This window comes from Serinus canaria, chromosome 4 (genome assembly GCF_022539315.1).
Source record: "Serinus canaria isolate serCan28SL12 chromosome 4, serCan2020, whole genome shotgun sequence".
Taxonomy (NCBI): domain Eukaryota; kingdom Metazoa; phylum Chordata; class Aves; order Passeriformes; family Fringillidae; genus Serinus; species Serinus canaria.
The window spans coordinates 24276142-24302211 of NC_066317.1; the positions used below are offsets into that span (position 1 = coordinate 24276142).

Here is a 26070-nt window from a genome sequence, read left to right on the forward strand (position 1 = left end):
CACTGAAAGGATTGAAAGAAACTTCAAAAGATCCTCTTATCTATCCTGGCTTGGGAAAGGGAGCCTTGATGGTACTGCCTAGAGCACTGATATGCTTACCCTGTACAATTACTGGGTTAAAACCTTGATGAGAGTCTGGAAGAGCAGAATGTAGAAGAGAGGTGCTTCTTACACTTCTGTCTGGTGAGATTGATATTGCAATGTCCAGAATTATGAATCATCAGTTTAAAAAGAGCTGTTGAAGGTAATGTGGAGAATTTAGGGAAAAGAGAAATCAGGAGATCACGTTAGGGCTGCAGGTAATTTTGTTTTATTCAGGCTCAGTTTCTTAAGTTAATCATAAGAGTTGATGGATGATCTGAATGCGCTCTAAAAATGCTTTTGTGCATAACTCACTTATGGAATAGTCTCCAGTATGACAAGAGCTAGTAGCTGTAAACTGAAACTAAACAAATGGGAAATAGGGAATTGATAGAAAAAATAACTAGATGTTGAAATCAGCTACAAAAAGAGATCTTGTTTGCTTATATATTTTCTTGTATTTAGGACTTTTTTGCATTTAAAAATGTGTAATCAAACAATTTGTTTTAATTGATCATAATAATCATATATAGATTAAGTTTTGAAACATGTTTTGTAATGTGGTTCACAACTCAGCAGTTGTGGTTTAGTATATTAAGCAAAATTTTCAGTTCTGTCTGCTTTTTCATCTGTGTTGTGCATTTAAAAATGTCAGTGTTCAAAGTTCTGCCTCTAACTTTTGTGGTTTTGATTTTAGTAAAGCAGGTTGCAGTTCCTCCTGATACAGCCCTTTGTACAGCTTCGTTTTCAGAGAATGCTCCACAACCTACAGCAGTTACAGCATCTTCTGGTTCCAAAGATCAAATTAAAGGTGAAGATGAAGAAAAGAAAAAGAAAGAAAAAGTAGAAAAAAAAGGTACTTTCCTTATCCCTGATAGACAGTTGATGTATTTAATTTATGCAAGTGCTTTTGCATGATTTTGAGAAAAAAAAAAGCTTTCATATAGCTACAGTAGGAAGAGTCATGTGCTAGCTCTTAAATCTTGAAAATACTTAAAGGTAATGAAGTATTATGTCAGATAAGCTACAGATTCTTCATTATATGGGATACATGCCAAATTCTGTTTAATGTGACTGCACTTCCTCATTTAAAAAACCAACAACAACAAAAACAAGCATGTCTGTTGGACACCTGTACTTCTGTGCAAGTGTATCTTGTAACTTACTATGTTTTGCAGTCATTCTCTTATGCAGATTATTATTAATTTGCTATGATTAGATTTGTACAGGTTTTCAGAATTTGGATATTGTGATAGTGCACGGTCTGTTTTTTTCCTGGTGAGTTGTACAGCTGCTTATAAGCTATTTTTTAATGTATTTCAGCCTTTGACACATTAATATTCCACAGAGCTGTAAATACAGAAGCAGAGGCCACATGTCATAGCAGGCAATTAAATTTTTCCCTCAAGTATTCAGTGGCTACAGAGCAAGTATTCGGTTGGTAAGGAAAAATAAAACTTTCTGTATATGATATGGGGAAGTACAATAGCAGTAGCCTAAATTCAGTCAGACAAACACAGATCACAGAATATTCTGAGTTGAAAGGAACCCACAAGGATCATCAAGTCCACCTCTTAAGGGAATGGCCCATACAGGGGTTGAACCCACAAATTTGGTTTTACTAGCACCATGCTCTGACCAACTCAGTTCATCTCATATGGAAGGCAGTGTTAGACTTTTGCCTTATGATGAAATATAGCACAAACATTAAATAGTAGTCCTGCACAGGCTATTTCTGTGGAGTTCAGCATCTGTGGAAGGTATTGCATTTAACAGTTGAAGTAACCAATATGTAGAATTTGTTTTTAAGTCTAGAAATTGATGAAATTATGGACTATCTCAGATCCCTTTTTGCTTTCTGTCACCCATGCCATCTCTTTTCTCTCTGGTTATTTTAATATTCTTTGTTCTACTTCTTGAAAACCTCATCTGTATGATTTCTCAGTATATTGATTGTGGATTGACTCTTACACTGGCCAGAGGAGTGCATTTTTCTCCTTAGCCTGTGGCATTGAAATGGATATTTTCTATGTATCTGTATGTATACACATCATGTACACATTTGCTGTGTTCTCTTTTGAGGAAAGACTTCATTTCTCTTTTAGAGGAATGTCATGGAGAACAGTGTGGAATTATACTAAGGATAAACTTAGCAGGTCTTCAAACGATCTTAGATATTATATGTTAGCTATTTTATTTGGGATTTTTATCCAGTTTCTCTTATATTATTGTATATACAACTGATTTTATTAATCAAATTGTCAATTACATTAAAAACCCAAATCACTAGAGCTTTTCATTCATCATAAATGAGCAAATATGTTTGAAGAGCTGTTGCTTATATTAAAAAATATTGCCTTTTTATTATTGAACGTATCATTTAACTTCATGCCTGTATTAGAACAACGATGAATGAAATCAAATTCTATGTTGTGTCCACCTTACCTTTTTTGCTCCCTTAAGACGGGAGTTCAGTTTACATTAATATGTAAGTTATCTTGGATGAAAGAATAACAGAATATGCTTATTTAAAATAAGCACATCTTGGACTTTTTTAATCTCCCAGAGATTATAGCTGTTAAACAAGTCTTGAATGTCTCCTAAAAAGCACAGTCTTATCTATAAACTGGATGTGACTTGCTCATCTCAAAAGGAATATTGCTTGTTTTATGATTCCATGATTTATATAAGCAGCTGAGTATGGGGAGTGTTGCTTCACTGTTGTTTTATACTACACAGTCTGTGTGTGTGATGGTCATGGGGTAAAGACACCACACCAGGGGAATCTCGTAAGCCTTGAGCATTTTCATGCACTCTTGTGTTTGGGAAGTGCAAAATGTTGGCTAATGTCATCTTGAAGGGTTGCATTGCAGCTGTGACAGTGCAGCTGCAGTGACTTCACAACTCCTGGTTGTGTACCATGCTGTTAAGCACTCATAACCTGATGGACTGTGATTCCCTAGTTTCTTTTTTCTGGTGAAACACCGTGGCAAGGCTTACTGGTAATTGCTAATTATTCGAATGGGATGATCAGGTAATTGATGTGGCCTTTGTCAGAGTATGTGTGTCACTTACACATGTTAGCTGCACTAAAATTCAGGAGGTGGTAATTGGTTGAGGTAATGACATAAATTGAAGTGTGTATGACAATTCACCACTGGAAACTGGTAACAGAGGTGCTAACTCATTACTCTTCTTTTGTGTTTTGCACAGAATTTATGCTTATTTCTGAGACTGTAGCTCACTTCTCCCTTGCAGTAGTCATATATGTTAGTTGTGCTTTTTTTAATGTTTATTTCATGGAACAAAATGTTCTCTAATAGGTGAAAAGAAGGAGAAGAAACAGCAGCCAGCTGCTGGAAGTACCGATGCAAAACCTGTAGATGTTTCTCGTCTGGATCTTCGTGTTGGCTGCATTATTACTGCTGAAAAGCATCCAGATGCAGACACTCTGTATGTTGAACAAGTGGATGTTGGTGAAGCAAGCCCAAGGACTGTTGTCAGCGGTTTAGTGAAACATGTTCCTCTGGATAAGGTATTGACAAAATTATTTACTGATAGCTTTGCCTTTCCCAAAGTATCTTAAGGCATTCATCTGTTTATAGGATATGTTTTTATTCTGCTAAAAGATTTGTACAGTCATGAAAACAAAAATAAAATGCAGATGGAAGTAATACTTAACAACGTTTGCCAGAAACCCGAGAAGTACCCTTACCCCAAATCAGTTTCTGATTGCAGGAACTTCTATCCTGGGATCTTATTCCACTTTCTCTGCCATCAGTGCACACTGAACTCCTAAACTAAACAGATGTTACCCTTCCTTTAGGTTTCCTACTATGTAGTAGAGAAGTCATTGTAACCTTTTTGGTATGATCCAAACTTTTGAAACCTTTGCCTTCCAATTCTCTTTTATAACCTGTTGAAATATTTGGCATGAAGTAAAGCAGAGAGCATGTAAATTCAACTTAGCTGGCAATGAATAGCTTAAACAACAGTGGAATACAAAATGCAAACTTTTATTTCCGTGTGCAGAATAGAATCTGTGTCCAGGCTTTTTTTTAGTTGATAAACTTTGGTGTTTGACACAGATGGTTTATGGGTGCCTTTGAACGACCTAAGACTTCAAGATTTAGTTTTCCTTTCACACCCTTCTAGAGGGTGAGAGGAGTTGGCTGAAGGTTGCTCCTAAATTCAAATGCAAGCTTGGTGTTAAAAACAGTGTTGTGTAGAGCAAATGCAAAATGGATCATGAAGGAATTGATCTTAGTGTGGAAAAAGCTCTGCTTTCTTAAATGTCTTTTCAGTCCTTATTTGCACACTGTCCCCACGGTAAGACTGCAAGCATAGGAAACAATTGAATTGTGATTTTTTTTTTTTAAAGAAAGCTACAGAAAGTTACTGAACCAAAAACCCCACCTGAATATAGTAACTATTCTGCACTGATCACCTGATGGTGTCCACTTACTGGATTTGCACTGGGCAAAATCTCAACTTGCTTGCTTTTAGCAGTCTGCTTTCAAGAAAGCAAGTAGAGGAAAACATTAAAAGCCAATTCTAAATATACTTACAAACATGAGGTGTACAGAATGAAATGGCAGCAGGAATCTTTTTTTTTAACCCTTTCTGAGTGGAAAAATAGTCTGAAGTACTCATTAACAGTAAATTATGGACCATCCTTGCACGTTCTTTGAGAGCATTTTTGTTTGCGTGTCTGTTTTCGGTTTTGGCAAGTCTCTATTAAGACAGTAAAGTTTTAGGGGCAAGCTTCCATCTTTTTGTGTTTTTTGAAGTGTTCAAAAATGTGAAGACCTGGCATGTGTCGACTGCCATATATTGAAATAAAAATATATACATCAGATCAAGGACTATAGCCATAAATTTCTTCACAAAAAATTCAGCTGTTTATGATTTTGGTGTTTGATGTGGTAATTTAGCAGTGTTTGAGGCTGTAGTATTTGTATCATCTGATTTTACTTTTGGTTAGGAAACGCAGTATGTATCTTCACTAACATTTCAGTATGCAGTGCAAGTTATTTATGGGTGTGAAAACTTCTGGCATGCCAACTTTGTATGTGAAATGCTATGGTTTTGTTCACGTGGTGGTGAAGCCGTGTCAGAAGTTGCACCCTCTATTGTCATGAGCAGTTGTTTCACCAGTAACAGGGATATGGAAGGATCTTGGCACAAGGTGCACCATGCCATTGCTGAGCTCTTTTGGCAGCTGGGTACAATCGGGGAAATTTCTGAAACGTCAAAAGGATTGACAGCTTTTCTGCCACTGCATTTGGCTTTTTGAAGTGGATCTCTGTGTGTTCCTAGCATCAATACCTTTTTCAACAATTGTTCTTGAAATTCAGGCAGTTCTCCCATGTCACTTTTTGTCACCTCGTCCTCTTTAACATAAGAGAAACTCACGTCAGTGATCAGAAGTGAAGAACAGGAATGCAGGGAATGGGTCTTAAACTTAACAAGAAGAGAAAAGGCCACCATCATCCTCCAGAAATGCTGTTCTACAGCCATTTGTTGTAAGAGGATACATTACAGTTACATCTGTTCTGAACAATATACTCTGGTTTTTGTAGCGGAAACTTTTCCCTCCACTTAGATGCCTTGAAATCTTTTCTTTCTAGAAAACTGTGATGTCCACCCAATTTCATTCATTAATTGTTATTCAGCACCAGATAATGCTACAACTTCCATTTTAGTCACTGACATGTTACAACCGTTTTTTGTGTTTTGTGCTGCTTATTTCCATAGCAGTAACTTGAGAAATTTTCAGTCAGTGGGCTAGCTTGAAACTAATGCAAGAAAACTTTTTCTTATAACTGTTTCATTTTGGCTATTTATATTTTTGCTTTTTAAGGTGTTGTCCTTGGAAAATACACAGTGTTTGATATAATTGATCATATGAGTTTTATGAATTATTAATCCTGCAGGTTTTGTTCAAAGTTTGTACTGCGATGCACAAAGACCAAAATCTAGAAATAATAAATACTTATATATAATGTGCACTAGTAGCATGGGAATTAAGACATCATTACTTTGTCTCTTAAGAATGTTCAGGGTTTAATTTTTAGTCCGTTTGAAAATGTAGTTTGTTTTAGAGTCTAAAGTGTGGCAGTTTTTCTGAACAAAGAGTGTTTTCTCTGGTTTACTGTTGTAATTACTAAAATAAAACAACAAACAGAGAAACATTTTACAGGTTTGAGCTAACACATTTAGTGTTCAGTATTTAGAGCCATTTTCAGTGGCTAAAAAACACTCAAGGCATTTGGGTTAACTGAGATAAAATTTAAGATTCAAGTTAGCTTATTATGTAAAAGACCTCTAAGCTTCCAGGATACAGTTTGAAATTTTTAGCTATGTGCCTAATTTGTAGACTTGTTGTTATTTTTATTATTATAATCATAAAATTATTATTATCATTAAATAGAAATAACTAGTTAATAGTGCTATATTGAAAGTGGACTAAAGCTATGGTCTGTAATGAATAAAGATGGAATGTGAGTGAAATACCTCGCCTGGCTTTTAATTTAATAAATTGAATATTTAATATTTCCGTGATAAGTATGTCACATTTCAGCATTTAATCCCTTATTCACTGGCCAGCTCTTAGGGGGTTTAAATGTTATGTTACTGCTGTCCATCCATTCAAATTGTGAATCTGTTGCTACGTGCTTCTATTGTGCTTCGGTTGTCATGGTAAGATCTCATCACTGTAATTCTTTGATTGTAATGAAATAATGGGAGTCCCCAAAGCCATGTGCCATTTTAAGTACTCACATCCTTCTGTTTTCCTCCCCCAAGATGCAGAATCGAATGGCAGTGCTACTCTGTAACTTGAAGCCTGCAAAGATGAGAGGAGTAGTATCTCAAGCAATGGTGATGTGTGCCAGCTCCCCAGAAAAAGTGGAAATTCTGGCTCCTCCAGCTGGAGCAGTACCAGGGGACAGAATCACTTTTGAAGGTTTTCCTGGTAAGTAGGTATTTGGGAAAATGATAGAAACAAGTAGCCAAGGTAACCTCAGTGTTAAAGCATGTTAAACAGCGGGTTTTTTAAGATCATTATGTTTTTTGTTGAAATTTTCTGAATTAGTTCTTGTTTTTAACTTTTTTTACTACCATGCTAATATTGTGTAAATAAAGGATTGAAAATACTTTATAATCTGTCAAAAACTTGTAACTTGATAAAGTTGTATAAAGCTTTAAGTCTCAGTAAGTATTTCAGTTTTGAAATATATGGATAAACATATTTGTACTAGGCAAATTAACAACAAACAAACGTAAAGCATCTTTCACAGTGTCTCAGTAGAAGTGATGAAGTAATAAATTCCTAATTCCATCTCCTTCCTGTAATAAAAATATCAGAACTTTGGGTGGAATTTTTTTTTGAGGAAGAAGGGATAGAGGGGATAGAAGTTTCCTCTTTGTGAAAGGAGCCTGTAATATTCAAAACACTGGGGGATTTTTGTTTGTTTGTGTGGGAGAAAATGTCTTTTTAGGTTTCCAGAGAAAGACATTGGACATTTCCCACTTAATTAAATCAATGAATCCATCTTTTTTCAGAATGTAAATGAGAATTTTACCAAATTAAACTTTGTCAAAAGATTATTTTTCATCCATTTTTTTCATTTCTTCCACCTCCATGAAAATGATTAATTTTTAATAGCATATTGAGAACTTACATAAAGCATCATAGGTTTATCATGTCGATTTAAAATGCTGTTTATTAGAGCTGAGTCTGAAAAGAGAGACTAGTATAAATAATCTTACATGTCACAGATTATGGGAATGCACCTGCAGCATAAGGAGAGTTTCTTCCCTTTCCATTGTTTGAGTTATTGCTCTATTTTTTTACTCATTGTGGTTGTCAATCATACAGGAAGTTTGTGTGAGAGCTTGGTGCTGCCCTGTCCCATAAAGGTGAGGACACACAGATGGCTCAGTTGCTGGTGCCACATGGGAGCTGCCTGTAGACTCCTCTCTTACAATCTATGCTTAGGTTTATCCTGCACCCTAGGAATTTAGGAATTTGTGCAGCATAGCCCAAGCCCAGACCTACTCAGGTCAGCTGTTAAGTGGATCACAGAGGTCTTGGTGATCAGGGCTCTTGTGGTCAGGATCACTCCATCACTTAAACTTGAAAGAACATGCTCTAAATGCCAGTATTTCCCATACTGAGTGAAAGTGTATGTGTGTGCATTTATCAATGAAGTATTCATCTTCAGGAGGAATTTATTGTTCAAAAGTTGGCTTTCATATGTGAGAAAGTGGTGTAACTTATTTTCTGCATAGAGCCATAGGAACCTTTATAAACTATTGCACTTCTGACAATTTCTAGCCATACAGCAGAGTTTTGATTTATGAACCTCTTGGCAAGCTCCATGCTTAAACATATTTGCATGAAATACCTTTCAGATATACATGTATATATGTATCTTTATACTTCTCAAGAGTGAAATTGTGATGCTTAAAAAAATATATTTTAGTTAGAATATGATAAAGGAAGCAATGCTCTATCTAGGTGCTTTATGAAACAGAAAAATAGCTCAGCTTGCTGTGATTTAATGCTCCAATTGAAAATAATTTTAAAAAATACTGTTTTAAAATGAAATCAGGCAGCAATTTTTTTTCAGTTTTAGTTTCCTGTATTAAAAATATACCAAGCTTGCTAGTTGAGATGCAGAATTCGTTAGCTGTACTGAAATCTTAAGTGCTTCAGCAATCAATTGCATTGACTAAATTGTAGGAATACTCATTCATGGATTCTAGTTGTTATCACATCTAGTGAGTAAAGATGGGTTGAATGTTGAGCCTTTGTTACCTTCAAGAATCATAGGTACAAATACACTCACACTGCTATCTGCTGCTGTGGAAATGGATGTGCAAGAGAGCATCAAGTTGTAGAATAAACACTTCTAGTGCATAAGCCCTGGAAAATGATCTACAGGTTCAGCCCTCAAAAACACTCTTTGCCCAGGTTGAGGGGCTTTTTTTGTTTGCTTTTGTCTAAGACACAGCCTTCCTTCAAACTTACATGTCAAGTAGCTTCATATACCTGGCATTTGAAAATGTGAGAGCTGGTAGTAGTGCTGTTTTCTGTTTACCAGCATATCTGTTCTTGCACATGACAGATGAAGTGTGTTCCATCAAAATAATTGAAATATTTGACTCCAGTTTTTTGGGTTTTCTACAGTGGCAAAAAGCTTTTCCTAGAGCAATCATACTTGTTCCAAAATTATCCCCAGGTGTTACAGTATGCAGACACTGTGTTGACATTTTGATCCTTAAAAAATATAGAATAAGCTAAAGATGGTCTGTAAGTTGTTTAGTTCTGAAGTTATGACTTGCAGCCAGTAAGACAAGATTTTGTGTTATCAGTTTCCTTCTGGTGGAGAGCCAAAGACATAGGGCTCTGGTAAGTGCCAAATGAAGGTTTTAACAACTCCTTTGCAAGGTGTATGTATCCAGGGCTATAGATTGTAGTCTGAAATGTGGCACTGTATTCTAATGCTTCATAAAGAGCTGCTTGGAAAATTTTGTAGGTATGAGATTTAAGCTTATCATTGACTTTGAAAATTTACCTAATGCTTAATAGTACAAAGTAGAGTGATCCAACTTCTTCTTACATAAAACTTATTTAAAAGAATTCTCAGACTTGTGATTTTACTATCTTGAGTAGAAAGATGCAAAAAAACCCATTGGTAGATGGAGACCTACAAAATCATGGTGACATCTGATTCTGTAAATTTATTTGTTGGGTATTTGTCTTTTCAATGTTGCTGTTGTAAAATAAATTAGGGGGAAACTCATTGGGAGATGGAGAAGCTCACTGGGAGACTGGAAAACTGTTTCTCAGTTTTTAATGGGGTTGAACAGCTATCTTCTACTCACCTTTTTTGTGTTAAAACCTTCTGCTTCTTGGCTGCTGCTATCTCCTCAAAGACCATCTGGCACTTGCCTGATGCTGTTACCAGGAGGATAAACTCCTTGTTGTGTCAGATGTCATTTAATTTCACTGCTTAATTGTAACCATTTATATTCTGATCAATTTTTTGTTTTAAAAAGTAATTGTAAAGCATAAAGATTCAGTTGGAGTCCTTGAAGTTAAAATAGGAAGGACAGCTGGGTCTTATTTAAGTTTGAAGTATGAAAGTCTGTGAAGCAACAGAAGCGCCACCAGCAACAATAAAGCAATTCTAAAATGCACACAGCTGTCTATCAAGCAGCTTGGAATCAAGTTATTTTTAAGTCTTCTCTCTCCATTATACAAAATATTCATGAGATACAGACTAATTTTCTTTGGCCATTTTAGTCAAAGTAAACAAATGCTATCTTGTCTCAAACCAATTAGATTTTTTTCTGTAGCTAGTGGAGTGTTTACCTAGAACCATCTTGAGTGTTGTAGAGGAGTGATTTGTTAAGGAATGCTGTTGCCTGGAGTACTGTGCTGTTTTGTTTATTTAATTGATGTCTTTGCCCTCAGTGGAATTTTTAATACTGAAGTGTTTTATACTCCAGTGCATGAATCTTCAAGGTCTCTTGAGCCTTTTTTTTTTTGCATTTAGAACTTCCATCTTCACTAGAAGAGGTCTGATTTTTAAACTGTGTAAGAATTCTTCTATCATGTGTGCGTAAATTCTGTAACATCCTGCACAGTAATTGCTTTAAGAGGGCAGTAATACTTGAAGATTTATAGTTAGCTGTGAAATCTCTTTTCTGATAGCAGTATCAGATATTTTGATGCCAAAGGAACAAAAAAAATCTGTTACTTAAATTATATAATTAAATTATCATTCAGGTCTAAGAATCACTAGCAATTTAGTGAGTTAGTATCTCTTTAAAAGAATAAAAAGTGGTAAAGCTGGAGTGCAGTGGTTAGCCTGTAGTTAGCAGGTTTTTTTAATCAAAGCTAGAGTATATGGATGTTTTCCTTCAGCTGCGTGGTTACAATCCACTATGGGGTAAGTGGCGTTAAGTAAAGTCACACATCACTCTGTCCTTTTGCCCCTTGCTTTGCTGAGATATTCTTTCAGCAGTTTTTGAACTGTTACAAAGTAGAGAGGTTTCTTGCTTGTTATAAAAACTTTTTTGTAATAAAGCTGTGAGAAGGAATGATATGTTTAACAAAATTTGGGATCTCTTATTTGGCCCATTTTTGGTAAAAAGAATGGAAAGCTGATTAAACCATTAATAACTTCAGTTTATGTTATTTATAGAAACTTTTCTAAAGAATACTTTCTGGGAAGAAGGAATGCAGTGAGGAGAAGGCATAGGAAAATGCACAGCCTACAGCTCTGGTAGTATTTAAAATTGGTGCCTATGCTAATCTAATATGAGCTCACCACAGATCCCAAGGGAGCTTGACACAGGATTCCAGAGAAACTTATTAACATCCAAAGCCTGTTTTTTATAATAAAAGTCAGGAGGTTTTCTTACTGAAAAAAAGAAATCATGTGCTTTTTATATTTGAGGAGGGGAAGGAAAATGTACAATGGATCACTTAACATTCTGTTTAATGGTTTCATTAGTTTATATGCATTCAGTGTGGTCTAGGTCCAAGTTTTCCTTTGTTCATGAACCTGTGAGCACTAAGCTGATTTATCTTTGTGAAAATGCACAATTAGCTCTAAACATTTAATAATTTTATTTAGTAGTGCAATTATTTAAGTAGAGTATTTAAATTTCTTCCTCAGTTTAATATTAACTATAAATATTATATAAAGAAAATTATTAATGTTGTGACTGATTTTTCTTTGAAATGCTAAATGCACTCTGGTTGTGAAATAACTTGACTGCATTATTAGATACTGCTCTGATAAGGCTAGCTTACTTCACAGAGAAATCTGGCCTAGTCTGCTTCTCTTGCATATATAGAAACTACAGAATACAGACACCCAGACACTACAGAATACCCATACAAACAGAAATAGCTCAGGTTTGCAGGCATTGAGAATGTAAGTAGACTGAGCTATAGAAAACACTTAAAGGAGAATACCAATAAGGCATAAGGCAGGCATGAATGAGAGTAGTGGATTTAACCACTGGTTGGTCTGTCAGTCAGGACTTAGCAAGCAGTGATAAATTTCAATCAACTACTAGAAAAAGATATGTTGAAATCCCTGTATTTAGTTTGGTCTGTACTTTAAAGTCTGCTTTAAATTTCGTTCTTCTTTAAAAGTAGGAAAAATATCCTTCACTGTGCTATCTTATTTGTTGACAATATTTCAGAACATTAAAAGAAGAAGCTTGCATTTTGTGGTCATTAGAGATCCTTAAATAATCAGATTTCCTAATGTAGTTAGTGACTGTCAAAACCACTAAGGTGAAGTATCTTATCATGATATACCCATGGAAACAGGAAACAGGCTTATCAAGACTGAGGCCATAATTGCTGAAACTCTAGCTAATTTCTACTGCCTCTGTTGTTTTGGGCACCAGAGCTTGTCATCAAACAATACAAAGCATAGCAGAACAGTGTGTAACTTGGGGTCAAAATTATATGTCAGTATCCTCTGGACTATTCTTGTCTAAGTTCAGTACTCCACAACTGTAACAGCATCTGCTAAGTGCATTTAATTTCTTATAAAAACATCATTCATTTCTAAAGTTAAGATGCTGACAAACCTGTCTTGGTGAGCATATTTCTGTGGTCCATATGTACTTAATTCTTGGGAATTCTTTTGGTCTGTAGTATAAACTAACAGCAAGGGTTTAATTTCTTCCTTTTGACAGTGCTTGTTGTCTGATACATCCTTTTTACCTTGAAAGATCTTCTTTTTCATAGAGTTCTAAAGACATTTCCTAAACAATTCCTAATCCCAGTTTAAGTTTTCATTTTGAGAATCAAAAGGAATGTTAGGGTTTTTATCCCTTAAAAGTGTGTGCTATGAGGCTATGTGGGCTGTCATAGATGTGTAAGTACATGGTGCTCTTGTTCTGAGTTGTGTGCTATGAGGCTATTCTTTGTTTTGAAACAGGAGATCCTGAGAAGGAACTTAATCCAAAGAAGAAGATTTGGGAGCAAATCCAACCTGATCTTCATACCAATGACCAGTGTGTTGCTACATACAAAGGAGTTCCATTTGAAGTGAAAGGGAAAGGAGTGTGCAGGGCAGAGACCATGGCAAACAGCGGAATTAAATAAATAAATAAATGGTTATTAGAAACTTTTACACATGTTGAAATGGAAAGTGATGCAAGCAGAATAAAAAACATGAAATGCATGGCTAAGACCTGTTTTGTTTGACTTCTTTTCCATAATATGTTGCATCTCCAACATTTTGTCAATTCACTCATTTACTAGGCTTGTTGTCCTTGAGGTTGTGTGCTGTCAGCAGTTATTAACCACTCAGTGCTCATAACTTAATTGCCAAGGCTTGTTTGTGGTGGGACCACAGGCAGGCAAGTAAATTTTCTGGACAGCTTGAAGGTGTAGAGCTTCTATTTAGCAAGAGCTAAAGGAAATAAGGAAAATACTCTGCCATGTTCCTTGTGTGCTAATTGCAGGACTAGCAGTTGGTTAGTGAAGATCACAATTGTCTTTATTCTTCTAGTCACTCTGTAATAATTTTCTCCTCTTCTTCCAAGCTGTTTTCAGATGTATTGTGAGACTCTGCACCTTAGTTCTTGCCTGTGTTCTCTGTGTAGTCTGCAGTCAATTGTAACTGGAAGATGAAATTATGCCCTATGTAGGATGTACAAGTGGACACACTTGCATGTCCCCAGAACTCGTTGCAATTTCATTAAGATCAAAGCTGCTAGTTTGCTAGAATAGTTCTTTATTTAGTCCACCCAGGTCCACCCATCCTTCCAAACCCATAGGTAGGACTAAGAAATAATTAATGGCAGATTCCTGGAACTAATAAAAAATGAAAGAAATCCCACAAACCCCAAAAAAACCAACGCCCAAGAAAACCCAAAAAGCAAGCAAACCAAAAAATAATTCTGTTTCCAGTGCTCAAACAGGTATAAAATTAATTGATTTTTTTGGTTCTGTTTTAATGTGCTTTTATGCAATGATGTTTTGTACAAATAGTGCTTTGGTTTTAACAGAAATAGCTTCTTCAATTTTTGGAGTTAGAGTTATTTCATAGTAATGTTGTACAAATAGTCATGTTGCTAGGCTATTAGCCTCAAATTCATTTTTTTAATTCCTTACTTTCAGTAATATGAAAATAAATATTTTGGATCCATTTTCAATAACTCTTTTAAGTAGCTATATAGAGATAATTCAGATATTTTTGCATATAATATTAAACTAAATTGTTGCTGTATAATCATTGAAACAGTAAATACTATTTTAAATATTGAAATTAAAAACAAACTTGAGCCTTTCTAAATTTTGCAGGCTTTGAACTTCATCCAGTAAGTGGAGAGAAAACAAAATGACAGTGATATAAAATTAAAAGGGACATGCATAAAGAGGATATGAACAGATTTTCTTTTTGAATGAGTTTTGTTTGTGCCTGTAAACTGTTACTTTTCATGCATCTGGCAATAAGTAATAGTAATTAGTTCTTTTAAATGTGCTGAATAGTATTAAGCACATGGAAGCCATTTATCTGCCTTGTAAACTGTATATCCTATAATGTCTTACTAAATAAAAGCATTGTAGTTCAAGAACTCATTTATAACTAATCTTGAATCGTGGTGGGGAATACTTTGACAACAGATGAATCCTAGCTTTTAGTACCAGAAAACTCTTTTTAGAAATCGAAGTTCAGAGGAACTTCTGAAGGCTTGAAGAATTGAGCAAACAGGCCCCCTGTGTCTGAACTCATGCATTTTTTACTTCTTTTTTTACTTTTTTTTCTGTTTAAATTTTATTTTATTCTTCAGATTTGTATTCTGTATGAACTGGAATATACAGTCTGGTGTAGTGCAAAATCCCGTTTGTAACTACACACGTATTAGGAGCGTGATTTTGGAGCACTAGCTTGTTCTGATTTTGTGGTTGAATCTAGGATTCTGAATGCAGTAGTGTAAGGTTCTCTGTGGAAGGCAGGTAGTTTGATAAGCTAAAGAGATATTTCTAATTGTGTGTTCAAAGGTGTTTGGTATGGATATGGAGTTTTACAGTTAATGGCTTTTACTCTTTTATTTCTATTAGATGTTACCTACTGTAGGAAATAGACAAGTGAGCACCTTAATTTTATTCCTTGCTGTGTTTAAGTAGTACTTGATAATTATTTCTTTGTATAAAATTCAAGAGCTTTCTTAAGACAATATTTCTTTCCTCTTTAATTGTGCTGTTGTGGTTGTCGAGGAAGATGTATTTATGCTGTACTGAGCTCAAAAGTGACAACAGGGTACTTGAGGCGCTGTGCAAATATGTTTCCTCAGTGTATCCAGCCTCTTCTGCCTTGTCTGCATGAGTAAGTAGTACTGCAGTGAAATCCTTCCACGTGGGACCCAGAAGTTCCTGTAATGAAAAGCAAATTTTAACTAGTTATCTCTTATTTCTTTTCCCCACTCCCATTTCATATGCTTAGTGCATTACCAGACCATTTACATGTATGGGTTTTTTTATCCCTGGCAGTAATCCAGTTCATGCTATCCGAGTTGCTGAAATTTTTGGGGTTTTTTTCACCTTTCTGAGACATTGACATCCACTTTCAGTGGAAATATGTGGTCATGCAGTACTAGCAGTTCTCTGTTCCCTGGCTACAGATGTTAACAGAATGTCTCCAGTTAAAAAATGTTCATGTAAGTAAGGAAAAATGGTTGTTTAACCATGTCACACGTTAGTTTGAAATCAGTACTTACTGCATACTCATATTGCCACACTGTTTGGAGCTCTTCAAAAAAATGTTTTTAAAAACACTGAAGCACCTTTTGTTGAAAAAAATAAATGATGAATTTCTATGTAACATCAACTTCAGTTCCAGCTGTGATCCATAAAACTGAACTATTTTCAGCAATTCAGGAAAAACACAAATCAAATGCAACACCTTAAATAATGGGCCAGAGAGCTATTCTTCAACTTCTGTGATTTATTTGTTGGATGAGAATGGAGAGGACAAGCTGCTTTTCTTTCAGAAAGTACAGAAAATTTAAATAGGAATAAGAGAGGCTTTAATTTACAGGTGGAAATAAAATTACGACTTCAGTGCAATCCTGCTACCTCCTGTGTATGACAAGAAGCCTACCTTGGTGATAAAGGACACTGCAGTGATCTTAACTCTGTAACCTAAATGCTAAGGTATATAAAACTACTTTAAAGGACATCTGTCTACTTTCAAGGTAAGTGGGGTGTCAAAAACACCTGGTGTATTGATAGTGATTAATCTGTTTTAGACCCTAGGGATGAAAAAATATTAAGCAAGTACAAAATTTTCCTTTAAGCTGCCCAAGGAAGTCTTGAGTTACCAGTTTCAGAAAGAGAGGAGAGAGCTTTGATTTGCTGAAGACTCAAAATCAGCTACAATCTTTGTTCAGAAATTAGTGTCTGCCACTCGCAATTCATTAGGCAGTTAATGGAAAAAAATATTTCACTTTTCTTTCATGGAAGAGTCAATTCTTCCATAGCTATTGTCCCCTGAAGATTAAAGAGTTACCATTAGGGCAGAGACTTCTTTATTTTCTTTTTGGTTACCTGGATGAGCTGAACTGTGTCATGGCTTTCATCTGGACACAGAGGCAGGTCAGCCCTCAGGACCAAGAGGGCCAAGTGCAGGCCTTCCTCCCCAAAGTGCTGAGCCAGGGCTGCTCTCACGGTGTCCCTCACTTGCTGTTTGCTCAGAGCACTGTGAGGGTAGCTGGGAGTGTCCAGCACTCGAACACGGAGAGCTGCCTCGCAGCCATTTCTGCGGAGGAGCCCCGAAATGCGGCCGCTGCGTCCCAGGCTGCAGCGCGTGGTCACGGAGCTGGGGCAGAGATGGCTCTCAAAGTCTGCACTGCCCAGCAGGCTGTTCCCAGCAGCACTTTTGCCAGTCTGAGTCTTTCCAAGCACAACAAGGTTGATGGTCATCTCATTGCTGTCTGCCATTGTCAGTGTTTATATCCACAAACCTGTCGCTAAATACAAATAACATTAGGTGCTTCAGATAGCTTTGGTGGAGGGTGGGGGGGAGAAGAAGAGGCAAGAATTTCCAATATTCGATGTCTTTTATGTCTTTTGAGTGTTTTTCCCTGCCTGAAACGTGAAAAGAGTTTTAAGACGAAGCAATAGTGTTGTGGAGAGGCAGCAGAGAGGGGAGGAACTGGGCAACACACTGTTGCTATACTGGGACAGTAGTAGGTTAGGAGAAGGAGGCAAACTAGGGAAGGAAGAAGGGAGTGGTGCTGTTATTAAGTGACAGTGTTTCAGGATGTAAATATTTACTTGTTTTAGGAAAAAAAATAATCAAGAAGTAAATTTTAAGGGAGCACTTTTTCACAGTTTAAAATATGTCTTTTGTCACCTGCCACTGACATTGAAATAGACAGTAGTCTGAAAGGAGGAGAGCTGAGATAGCCAATCTCATGAAAATGAGATTTTGGAAATGTATACTAAACTGACTTACTAGTGCAGTAAGTGGAAAAGAAAAACATAGACTGGTGGATAGAGAGAGGGAGCTGGCTTGGAATCATTTCCAGTTACTCTATTTGTTCTTGAGAGATATTGTATAAACAAGATCTCTCATTCTCTTTGTACTTTTCTGTAACCCAGTATCTGAAGGGGTTTTGGTGTGTATTGATCATTTAACAGGAAAACTTGTTATTTAAACAAATTGAGACATGTTTCAGAAAGTAAAACCACAGTGGCAAATAGTGGATTTTAAGTTTCTGTGACTTGTGAACTTCAGAAAGAATTTTTTTTTTTTTTTTTTTTAGATACTATGTTTAGGTACTTGTAGAGAGACCATGGATAATTTCAGACAGGGATTTCTTCAGATTAATTATTTAGATTCTTGCTGTGCAGTTTAAGCTTTCTCTCTCATATAAATTCCATGCCTAAACCAAGATTTTGATTCAGTACAACACCAAAGATACAAGAGCTAGTAAATGCTAATTTTGTTATAATCAGCATTGAATATGTATATGATAATCTTCCTTACTGCATTCACAGTGAGGTTTTTTTTGATTTTTCAATGATCAATTTCCTTTTAAGAAAGACATCTTATGAAATGGTTATTTTTAGTTATTTATCAGTCTAGGTATGCATTGTACACTTGTAGCATAATAATAGGAAGTAGTGGACATGGATTCGTCCATTCCTTTTTTAAACCATAAACAAAGATTTGGGTTTTTTTTCCCTGTAAGCAGTCTATGTTTAAATACTTAGATTAGTTTCATTTTGAGACACTTACCTTATTTTCCCTTAATTCCTTCTTTCATTCAGGCTTCATTCATAAACCACATGTGCAGTGTAGAAAGAAGTTGATATGTGAACTTTGAAACTAACAGCAGCACCGTACCACGCTGAGGCTGTTACGTACACGTTAATCTGGTTAATTTATTACTGATAGCTCCTCATTCAATTGCATGAGTTTGGTCAGTAAATGGCACAGTTGAATTTTTGTAACTTAGCTGCAAATATTGTTTTGAAGTCAATTAAGTGATTGCATGACATTGATATTTTTAAAAGTAAATTCATTCCACCAGCAGTTAAATGTGCAAATGGTAAATGTAGTAGTGGGATTCCTTTGTATTGCAAGTTCTTGAATGTGTCTTCATATGTGCATGTGAATAGCAAATACACTCTCTTATTTTTGCAATGAATTATTAATTGCAATATTTTCATAGCACTGTGTAAATCATTGGCAGATATAAATATGTTTGCATAACAAAGATGGATTAAAATAATAACAAATATATTAAAATGCAGAAATTATTTGTAAACCAGAAAGAAAACTGAAGACTGAAGAAAACAAAACTGCCGATGGTGTTCATTAGCTATTGGCTCTTAGCCTAATAATTTTTCTTGCAAACATCATTATTTGCCATGCTATAGTAGCATTCACTCCAGAGATAGAAGATTGTCCAGAAGGACCTATCACTTGCTTTTTTCCAATTTTCCACAAGTGGGAAAGTAACTGGTTAGAAAAAAATTGTGCTTTAATGACCAGGTTGTAGTTTTAGAATGTGAGAGTGGATGAGCCTGTCCTGTGTGTTTTACAATGATCAGCCATCTCTCTGTAAATCCCAGGGGTGCAGGCAGAAGTTTACTCCAAGGGTACTGAGATACTTGTCAGTAAGAACACCAATCTGGTGTGTAAGCTGTATGTGGTGGCAGGAAAAGAGGAATGTGCTTTCCAGAGCCCAGTCCGGGCTGGGGACATTGTCATCCAAGGTGTAGTTCTGTGTGGGAGCTTGTAAGTGTTGGTTTACCACAGTACCAGGGCAGTTCCTGCCAGCCACAGCAGTGAAGGGGGGCTGCAGTTCCTCTAGAAGCCAGTTGTCTCCTGCTGTGGAGCCACAAGCACAGCCTGTGCTCTGGCAGCACGTAGGAGCTCCTTGTGTGAATTCACATCATTTGTCATGAATGAGTTCATCCTTTGGGTTACTTGGCTGAAAAAAAATTGTTACTGAATGTTTTTCAAGTGTTCTTGGGCCTGCCTCTTCTAGTGAGAAGCCAGACATGAATGCTGTCCCTGTACTGTGTGTGTACCTGAGGCAGCTTCTCGTGGTTCCCACTGCCTTAGAGCTCTGTGCTAGGCACAGCCTTTGTGTCTCAAGGCACATTCATATAGAAAGTGTATGGCAAGGTCCTTCACGTGCTGGTGAATACAAACTGAAGGAAGACTGGTGAGGAGTCACTCAATTGCAAAGCAAAAGTATAGGTAAGTCTCATAAAATTATGGACCCTGACTTTGGTTAAATTGCCAGTCTAGATCTGTGTTTTTCATTGGACTGCTCCTTTGCACAGTAATGCCCCTTATGACATCTGAGGTCATATATCTTCTAGCAGTTGCATCCAACTAGATAATTTAAGCTGGCAGGGACAAGGATTTAGACTACCAAAAAAACTAGAATGCCAGAAGCAGGGGAGTGTTCTATGCAAAATACAGCTTGCCCAGCTGGGTGCAGAACAGGGCTTTTATAATGGCAAGATGGCTATAAAATTAAGAGTGGTGTAAAAGACTACCTGAATGAGCTGTAAAACTTGGCTAAATTAAAAAAAAATATTTATTTCCAATATTATTGTGCATGGAATACAATCCAAGTTAGAACACATCTGGAAGGTCTTACAACTGCCTGTGCAGAAGATTTTAATAAGTTGTCTTCTTGGGAGGATATGATGGGGAAAAGTCAAACTGATTTACATGACACTTGCATGGGCTCCTCAATCATGGAAAAATCCTCCCCAAGGTGGCAGTATCAGCCTGCTCCACAGGTACTGTAAAACTCAGCTGGGGTCCCCATGCTCTGCAGTCCTATGCTGAAATAAAATACCAGATCAGAAATGAGCTACAGCATTAGAAAACATGGGATAATTACAGGACTCTTCAAGCATCTCCTGAGATAAGAAATGTAAAAAGCATTTTTCTCTCTTCTGTCAGAAGAAACATTATTAATTTACATATAAAATACAAACAGTAGCACCTTAATTAACGAATTTGGACATCAGTAATGGAAAGGTAGCAGTTAAGAAACAGAAGTGTTATTCACTGTTCCCTACATGACTCTTGAAAATCAAGGTGTTTTGTTTTCACTTGCTTTTAAGTTGAGTCAGTGACAATTATTATGAGGCTTTAGATATAAGATCATAAAATCTGCTGTCAGAACATCATCTTGTACAGAGAACAATAAAGTTGCCTAGGATACTTTTTAGCACTGCTTGCTTCTAGTGGGTGACCTATCCTTTGCTTTGTTTTTGTATTTCTTTATTTTTGAAATGGCAAAGAGAAAATCAAAATTGTGCCTATTATAGATTGGCAGGCGGAAAGGGTTCTTGCAACTGATAAAGTACTTGTACAGCTCCCATGGAAATACCAAGCAAGTCTAGTAAGGAATTTTCAGGAATCTAAGGAAGTAAAATCCTTAATCTAATAGAACATAAGGATAATTTGTGTATCTAGCATCTTTAGTTGTCTTTGAGGAAAACAAGGCTAAAGTACTTTTCAAATAGCCATTCGTTTTGTATCTATAGAGTTAACTAGAGTTGTATTTTAGTCACATTAGTGTGTCAGCTACTGTTCTGTTGTAGTCCCTGTGATCACCCAGTTGATTTGCACACACCCTAAACAAGCTCTCCATGATGCTTGTTGGGGTATACCAAGCAGGCTAGATCTTGTAAAACCAAAAGAGCAGTTGCTCTTTAGGCACATGGTATCTCTTACCATGTGTCATCTTTCAGTTCCCACGCCTTCCCATCCCTTACAGCTTCTTTCCTGATGTGGGCTCTCATTTTAGCCTAAGATGATGCCATAATAAGTAATTTAAGATGTGCTTTGATGAATTTCTCTTACTTAGAGGAAACCCAGTGAGGCCATTTTATGGATTGCCACACACAAAGACAGGCTCTTAGCCTGCCCAAACAACATGAGAAATCCAGGAAGGTATGCAGTCCACATAGTCAGTGTGGCTTCAGTTCTGTTAGATGTGTGAATTCTAAGAAACAGCAGGCACATCACTGCTGAGAGAGAAATAGGACAGATTTGGTGGTGTTCTCCTTTTGGACTCCATTCACACAAAAATCTTCTGATTCCAAAGGAAGACACATGCAAAGTACACTAAAGGTTCCTTAAACAGATGATTGGGGTTTTTCCCCTTGCTTAATGCAGTCCTTACTATTCTTGGTATTTTAAAACATAAGTAATCAATTATCAGCAGTCTACCAGATCATGTTTCTTTTTGCAGTATAGGTGGCTGTGTGGGTTGTGTGCCACTACATTGGCATTGCTAAGGGAAAGGAGGTGGGATGTAGCTGCAGACTAAAGTTGAAACTGCACCAGCTTTTGGGTGCTGTCTGTTTGTACAACTGTGGAAGCAGCTCCTCAAGTTCCCACTGTACTTCTTACAGTGGATTATAGGTTCAGGGCAAATACTGCTGGCAGAAAGGCAGATCAAGGAGTTGCTTTGTGTTTGAAAAAAAATCAAACAGAACTATCAGAGCAGGGAAACCATCAGCTGGACTTTTTTTTCCCTCTCTATTCTCCAAAGGAATCACTAAGATCCAGAAGATATCTCTGTCTTTCTGTTGCAAATAACAGGCAACTTCAGATTAGACTGCAGTGTATTTGACATGCTCATCTGGTAAGACTCTGCTGTGGAAGGAGTGCAGGAATTCCTTGTGTTGGCAGGAATGATAATCCTCTAAGCCCTCTGCTTCTCCATGTGCTTAGAACAGCACTGGAACAAGCCACAGGAACAGAGTCTCTTCGTGTTAGCATGGTTTGGTGTGACTTGGCTTTTCAAAATGTGGGGAATGCAGTGTAAAGTAGGGCATGTCACTTGCTGCTGCAGGCTGCCAGCTTCTTAATTCTCTTAACAGCCCCCACCTTCTCCATCATTTAAGAGATGATTTTCCCCGTGGCACCATATCAATTTGTTTTTTAATATGCAAGGATTGTTTTTAATGCACCATATTGTGCTAGGCTGTCTCTTGATCAGGTTACTTAGAGGTATTTCAACTACTTTGTTTTCACCTGTTTTGCCACAAAATTCATTCCACAATATAAAGGTTGGGCATGAGTCCCTGGCTGCAAGACTGTGCCACAAGGCTGGCATGTTTGTGTCTGTTCATGACTTATGAGAAAAATGGAAATTAGGCCAAGAATTAAGGTGATACTGCAAGGAAGACTATACACATATAAATAATATTTAAAAGCAACAACAATAAAACCACCAACAAAGCAAATTAATAAACTGTTGATTTCAAAGGCACATATTTGGGAAAGAAGCAATAATCAGAAAGAATGAAAATACAGACTTAAGAATCCTTTTTCTCCTTTTTCCCTTGTACCTACTTAGTTGGGTGAATTCTGTGACTTGCCTCATACATCTCCTGTTGAGACCACATGAGTCAGGAGACTCATTCACTTGCTTGTGCTTAGCCTCAAAATGTGTCCATGTGTAAAAGCATTTTGCCCCTGTAACAAAAGTCCTGTGAACAGTGAACATATTTGGAAGCTCAGGAAACCCAGATCTGGCTGTTATTTCTGTAACACTCATTCCCTAATTCTGAGAAGCTGCACAGTTTCTCAGTTTCCTCATCTAAATAATACAGGGAGTATCTACCTCTTTTGAAAACGTGTAGTGGGAGTGATTTAGCTGATGGGAACAGATTTCTGTACAGCAGTAACAGCATTTCTTGCAATAAAAAGAAAAAAAAAAGTGTTTTTATCATGTTGTATCATGCTCTGTAGGGACTGAAGGCATGCTTCCCAAAAATATTCTCATGATGCCTGGAAAGGCTGTGATCATTGTAACACAAGTATGAACAGAAGTTGTACTGATGCACAGAGTTGAACTGGTCTCACTGTTACTCTTATGCACTCTAATCCTGAAAAGATATTTCACAGAGTGCCAGTAATAGGAATCTTACAAAGTTTCAACTTAAGGATGTGTAAAAATGACATATTTCTACTCAATAACGTGGGTATCTGTGTGTATTCAGGACAGATTCATTACTCAGTTCCTTTATTTTCTTATTTTCCAGGTTTTCTAAGGTGTTTGTATTTCTATAGAAACAACATATGCTGAGGACTTCTCTTAAAATACACAATAGATAGCGACTTGATTTTTTTTCATTTTATTCTGATTAAAAATCTCTCCTGTCTTCTTATTTTATACCTACCCTTCGGAGGCAATGTGCTGGGTTGCAAAGAGCATTTCTTAGAAATACAAGTCTAAGAAAGTGGACTATTAATTAGAAATATTAGACTTCTTGGTTTATAATCATTATTGTGGCTATCAAACCTGCACAGATGCTTTTTTCTGTTCTAAATGATTTCAAACCAGCTGAATCTGAGGTCAACTTTCAATACAGCTCATGGTGTCAAGCCACTGAACATGTAATGTCAGAATTATCTTGTAAAAGTAGTCTTAGAAGACAATGTGGCTTGCTTTGGCAACAGACTTGTTTGGAAAAGTGAAATTGCTGCAGATACATTATTAAAATTCTAATCAGGAAGGGGCACAAAGCACATGGCTACAGAGCTGGTATGTGGTTTGGGACTGAGACTGCCACACTTGGTAATTAACTTCAATGCTTGTAACTTTCTAATATTAACTGTCACAAAATACTGTGAAGTTGGAGCTTTTCAAATTGATGTCTTTTCTGCAAGAGGGGACAAAAGGAACAAAAATCTCTACCTGCCTTTCACAGTGGAAAGGATATAACAAATCAGAATGCTTCCTCTCTTCAATGCTGAGTGTGTTGTAGCATCTGTAACAAACTGCATTCAGGAATGTGTTACCTCCATAAATTGTGGAATGTGTCTAGGATCTTTCAGTCCTTGAAGTGTGACAGACCATTACCTTATTCAGTGGCTGGAATTTGCTGTTGATGGAAAACACAGAGCTGCATCACTACTCACTCCCCTGAAAATAGTTTTGTAGGTATAGAGAAATAACATGAGTCTGTGCAAATGCTGCAGACCTAAAGCCTATGTAGAGAGAGCACTGACACAACTAGGAGCAATGGAAGTGATACTCGAGCTTCAGATGCAGCAGAGGCTTGAGAAGTTGCAGGATGATTGGACTTTTCCCTGAGCTCTTCCATGGTTTTATCTCAGTGCCTGACAGACTTCATCATCTGCACACAGTGGAAGCCTTCTGCTGAGTATCCTCAGCCAAAGAAGCCCAGTCCAGCACTCCACATGGCACACAGAAAATGTGAACCCAGACCTCCTGACACCCTACACCTTCTGTTAAGTCACCAAAACTTAGACTGGAAATTTTAAAGGTAATGGTACACAAAGAAACAAATACGGACTAGAAGAAAGTTTTCAGCAGTCTGACATTGTTTACTTTATTTTGTCAGGGATTTTTTGTGGGTGTTTTTTTGTTGTTGTTGTTGTTGTTTGTTTGCTTTTTAGTTTTGTTTTCTTTTTTTTTTTCCTGAGGTCTTCAAACCAGTTTGCCACTACAAATTAAATGGATTCAGGTCCTCAAAGTCTTGCTGTAGCTCCCTGTTCCTTTCACCTGCTTCCCTTCACATCTAGACTTGGCTTGTTTCCTTCTTCGTGTGATGGTCTTTCCTGTCAGAAAGAGATTTGATTCAGAAAGAATCTAATGCAACTTTTGTGCATTTGATTCTTTAGTTGACAGCAGCCCCTCCACCTCAAAAGAAAGTTTTTGGATTGTTGTTTTTTTCTCTTTTTTTCCTCCCATTATCAGACATCTGGCATCCTGGAAGAAGTTTCCTTGCTGGTGCTTCCAGTCCTGATGCAAGCCTGGGCTGCCTGTACTGAGTGGGATAAAGGGTCAGAAGGCAAGACTGATGATTACATGGCCTGACTAACCAACAACCAGGTTCATGCACTCTGATAAAGTAAGTGAAAGTATTGTGTCCCCTTCCTGTTCTCAGCTCTGTTTTTTATCTGAGGAGTTTAAGCCTCTGATGTATTTTACAATAAAACTGCACAAAACCATGAGACGAGTTTAAGACGTGGCATCACGCTGTGAATAACTTCTGTGGCAGAGATGAGAGTGTTCCATCTGCAGTGCAATGCAAGAGGAGCACTGCTGGTGGAAATCCAGCTATAAACTGCTGTCATGCAATGTTCCGGAGCCTTTTCTCAGAACAGAGGTGTACAGGGGACAGCTGTAGAGCAGAGACCAAAGTGTGAGTCCCAAGAAGTTCTGTCTCCCACTTAAATCAACCAGCAAGAATAATTCAGGGCTGCAAGGGAAGTTCAATTTTGAATTGGAAAAATAAAACTATGTAGTGAGTTTCTATTCTTGCATTATCTCCCCTGTAGCTCAAGCAGTGCTTGTTCATTGTCACAGCTAAGATTATACAAAAGTTTTTAGAGTAAGCATAAAATCATCAAAGGCCCATGAAAAAAAAAAAACAAATTAGTAATTTTTTTACACCCACATTTCTTTCTTCAGAAA

At 36.9% G+C, this 26070-nt stretch overlaps 2 protein-coding genes across 4 annotated transcripts in view; one reads left to right on the top strand and one right to left on the bottom strand.

The window, feature by feature from the left end:
• AIMP1 (aminoacyl tRNA synthetase complex interacting multifunctional protein 1) overlaps positions 1 to 13314 on the top strand; it is a 31610-nt gene extending 18296 nt beyond the window's left edge. For all 3 annotated transcript variants that reach the window (XM_018926795.3, XM_018926798.3, XM_018926796.3), the window contains exons 4-7: positions 779 to 937; positions 3405 to 3616; positions 6889 to 7057; positions 13062 to 13314. In XM_018926795.3, the coding sequence (XP_018782340.2) occupies positions 779 to 937; positions 3405 to 3616; positions 6889 to 7057; positions 13062 to 13228 (707 nt within the window). In that variant the 3' untranslated portion in view covers positions 13229 to 13314. The remainder of the gene's footprint in view (positions 1 to 778; positions 938 to 3404; positions 3617 to 6888; positions 7058 to 13061) is intronic.
• Positions 13315 to 13439: 125 nt separating this feature from the next.
• GIMD1 (GIMAP family P-loop NTPase domain containing 1) lies at positions 13440 to 18453 on the bottom strand. Its single transcript, XM_009101265.4, has 3 exons — positions 18375 to 18453; positions 16679 to 17100; positions 13440 to 15505 (listed from the first exon to the last, which is right to left on the bottom strand). The coding sequence occupies exons 2-3, from the start codon at positions 17069 to 17071 to the stop codon at positions 15236 to 15238; spliced, it is 663 nt and encodes a 220-aa protein (XP_009099513.1). The 5' UTR covers positions 17072 to 17100; positions 18375 to 18453; the 3' UTR covers positions 13440 to 15235.
• Between the last annotated feature and the right edge of the window lie 7617 nt (positions 18454 to 26070).

What these genes read in the sequence shown, in the direction of transcription:
- GIMD1 (XM_009101265.4), bottom strand. Translation starts at nt 17,071, where the DNA reads ATGGCAGACAGCAATGAGATGACCATCAACCTTGTTGTGCTTGGAAAG. An exon ending in ACACAGTTCAGCTCATCCAG is followed by an intron (nt 15,506 to 16,678) that starts GTAACCAAAAAG and finishes TTTTCATTACAG; the next exon opens with GAACTTCTGGGTCCCACGTG.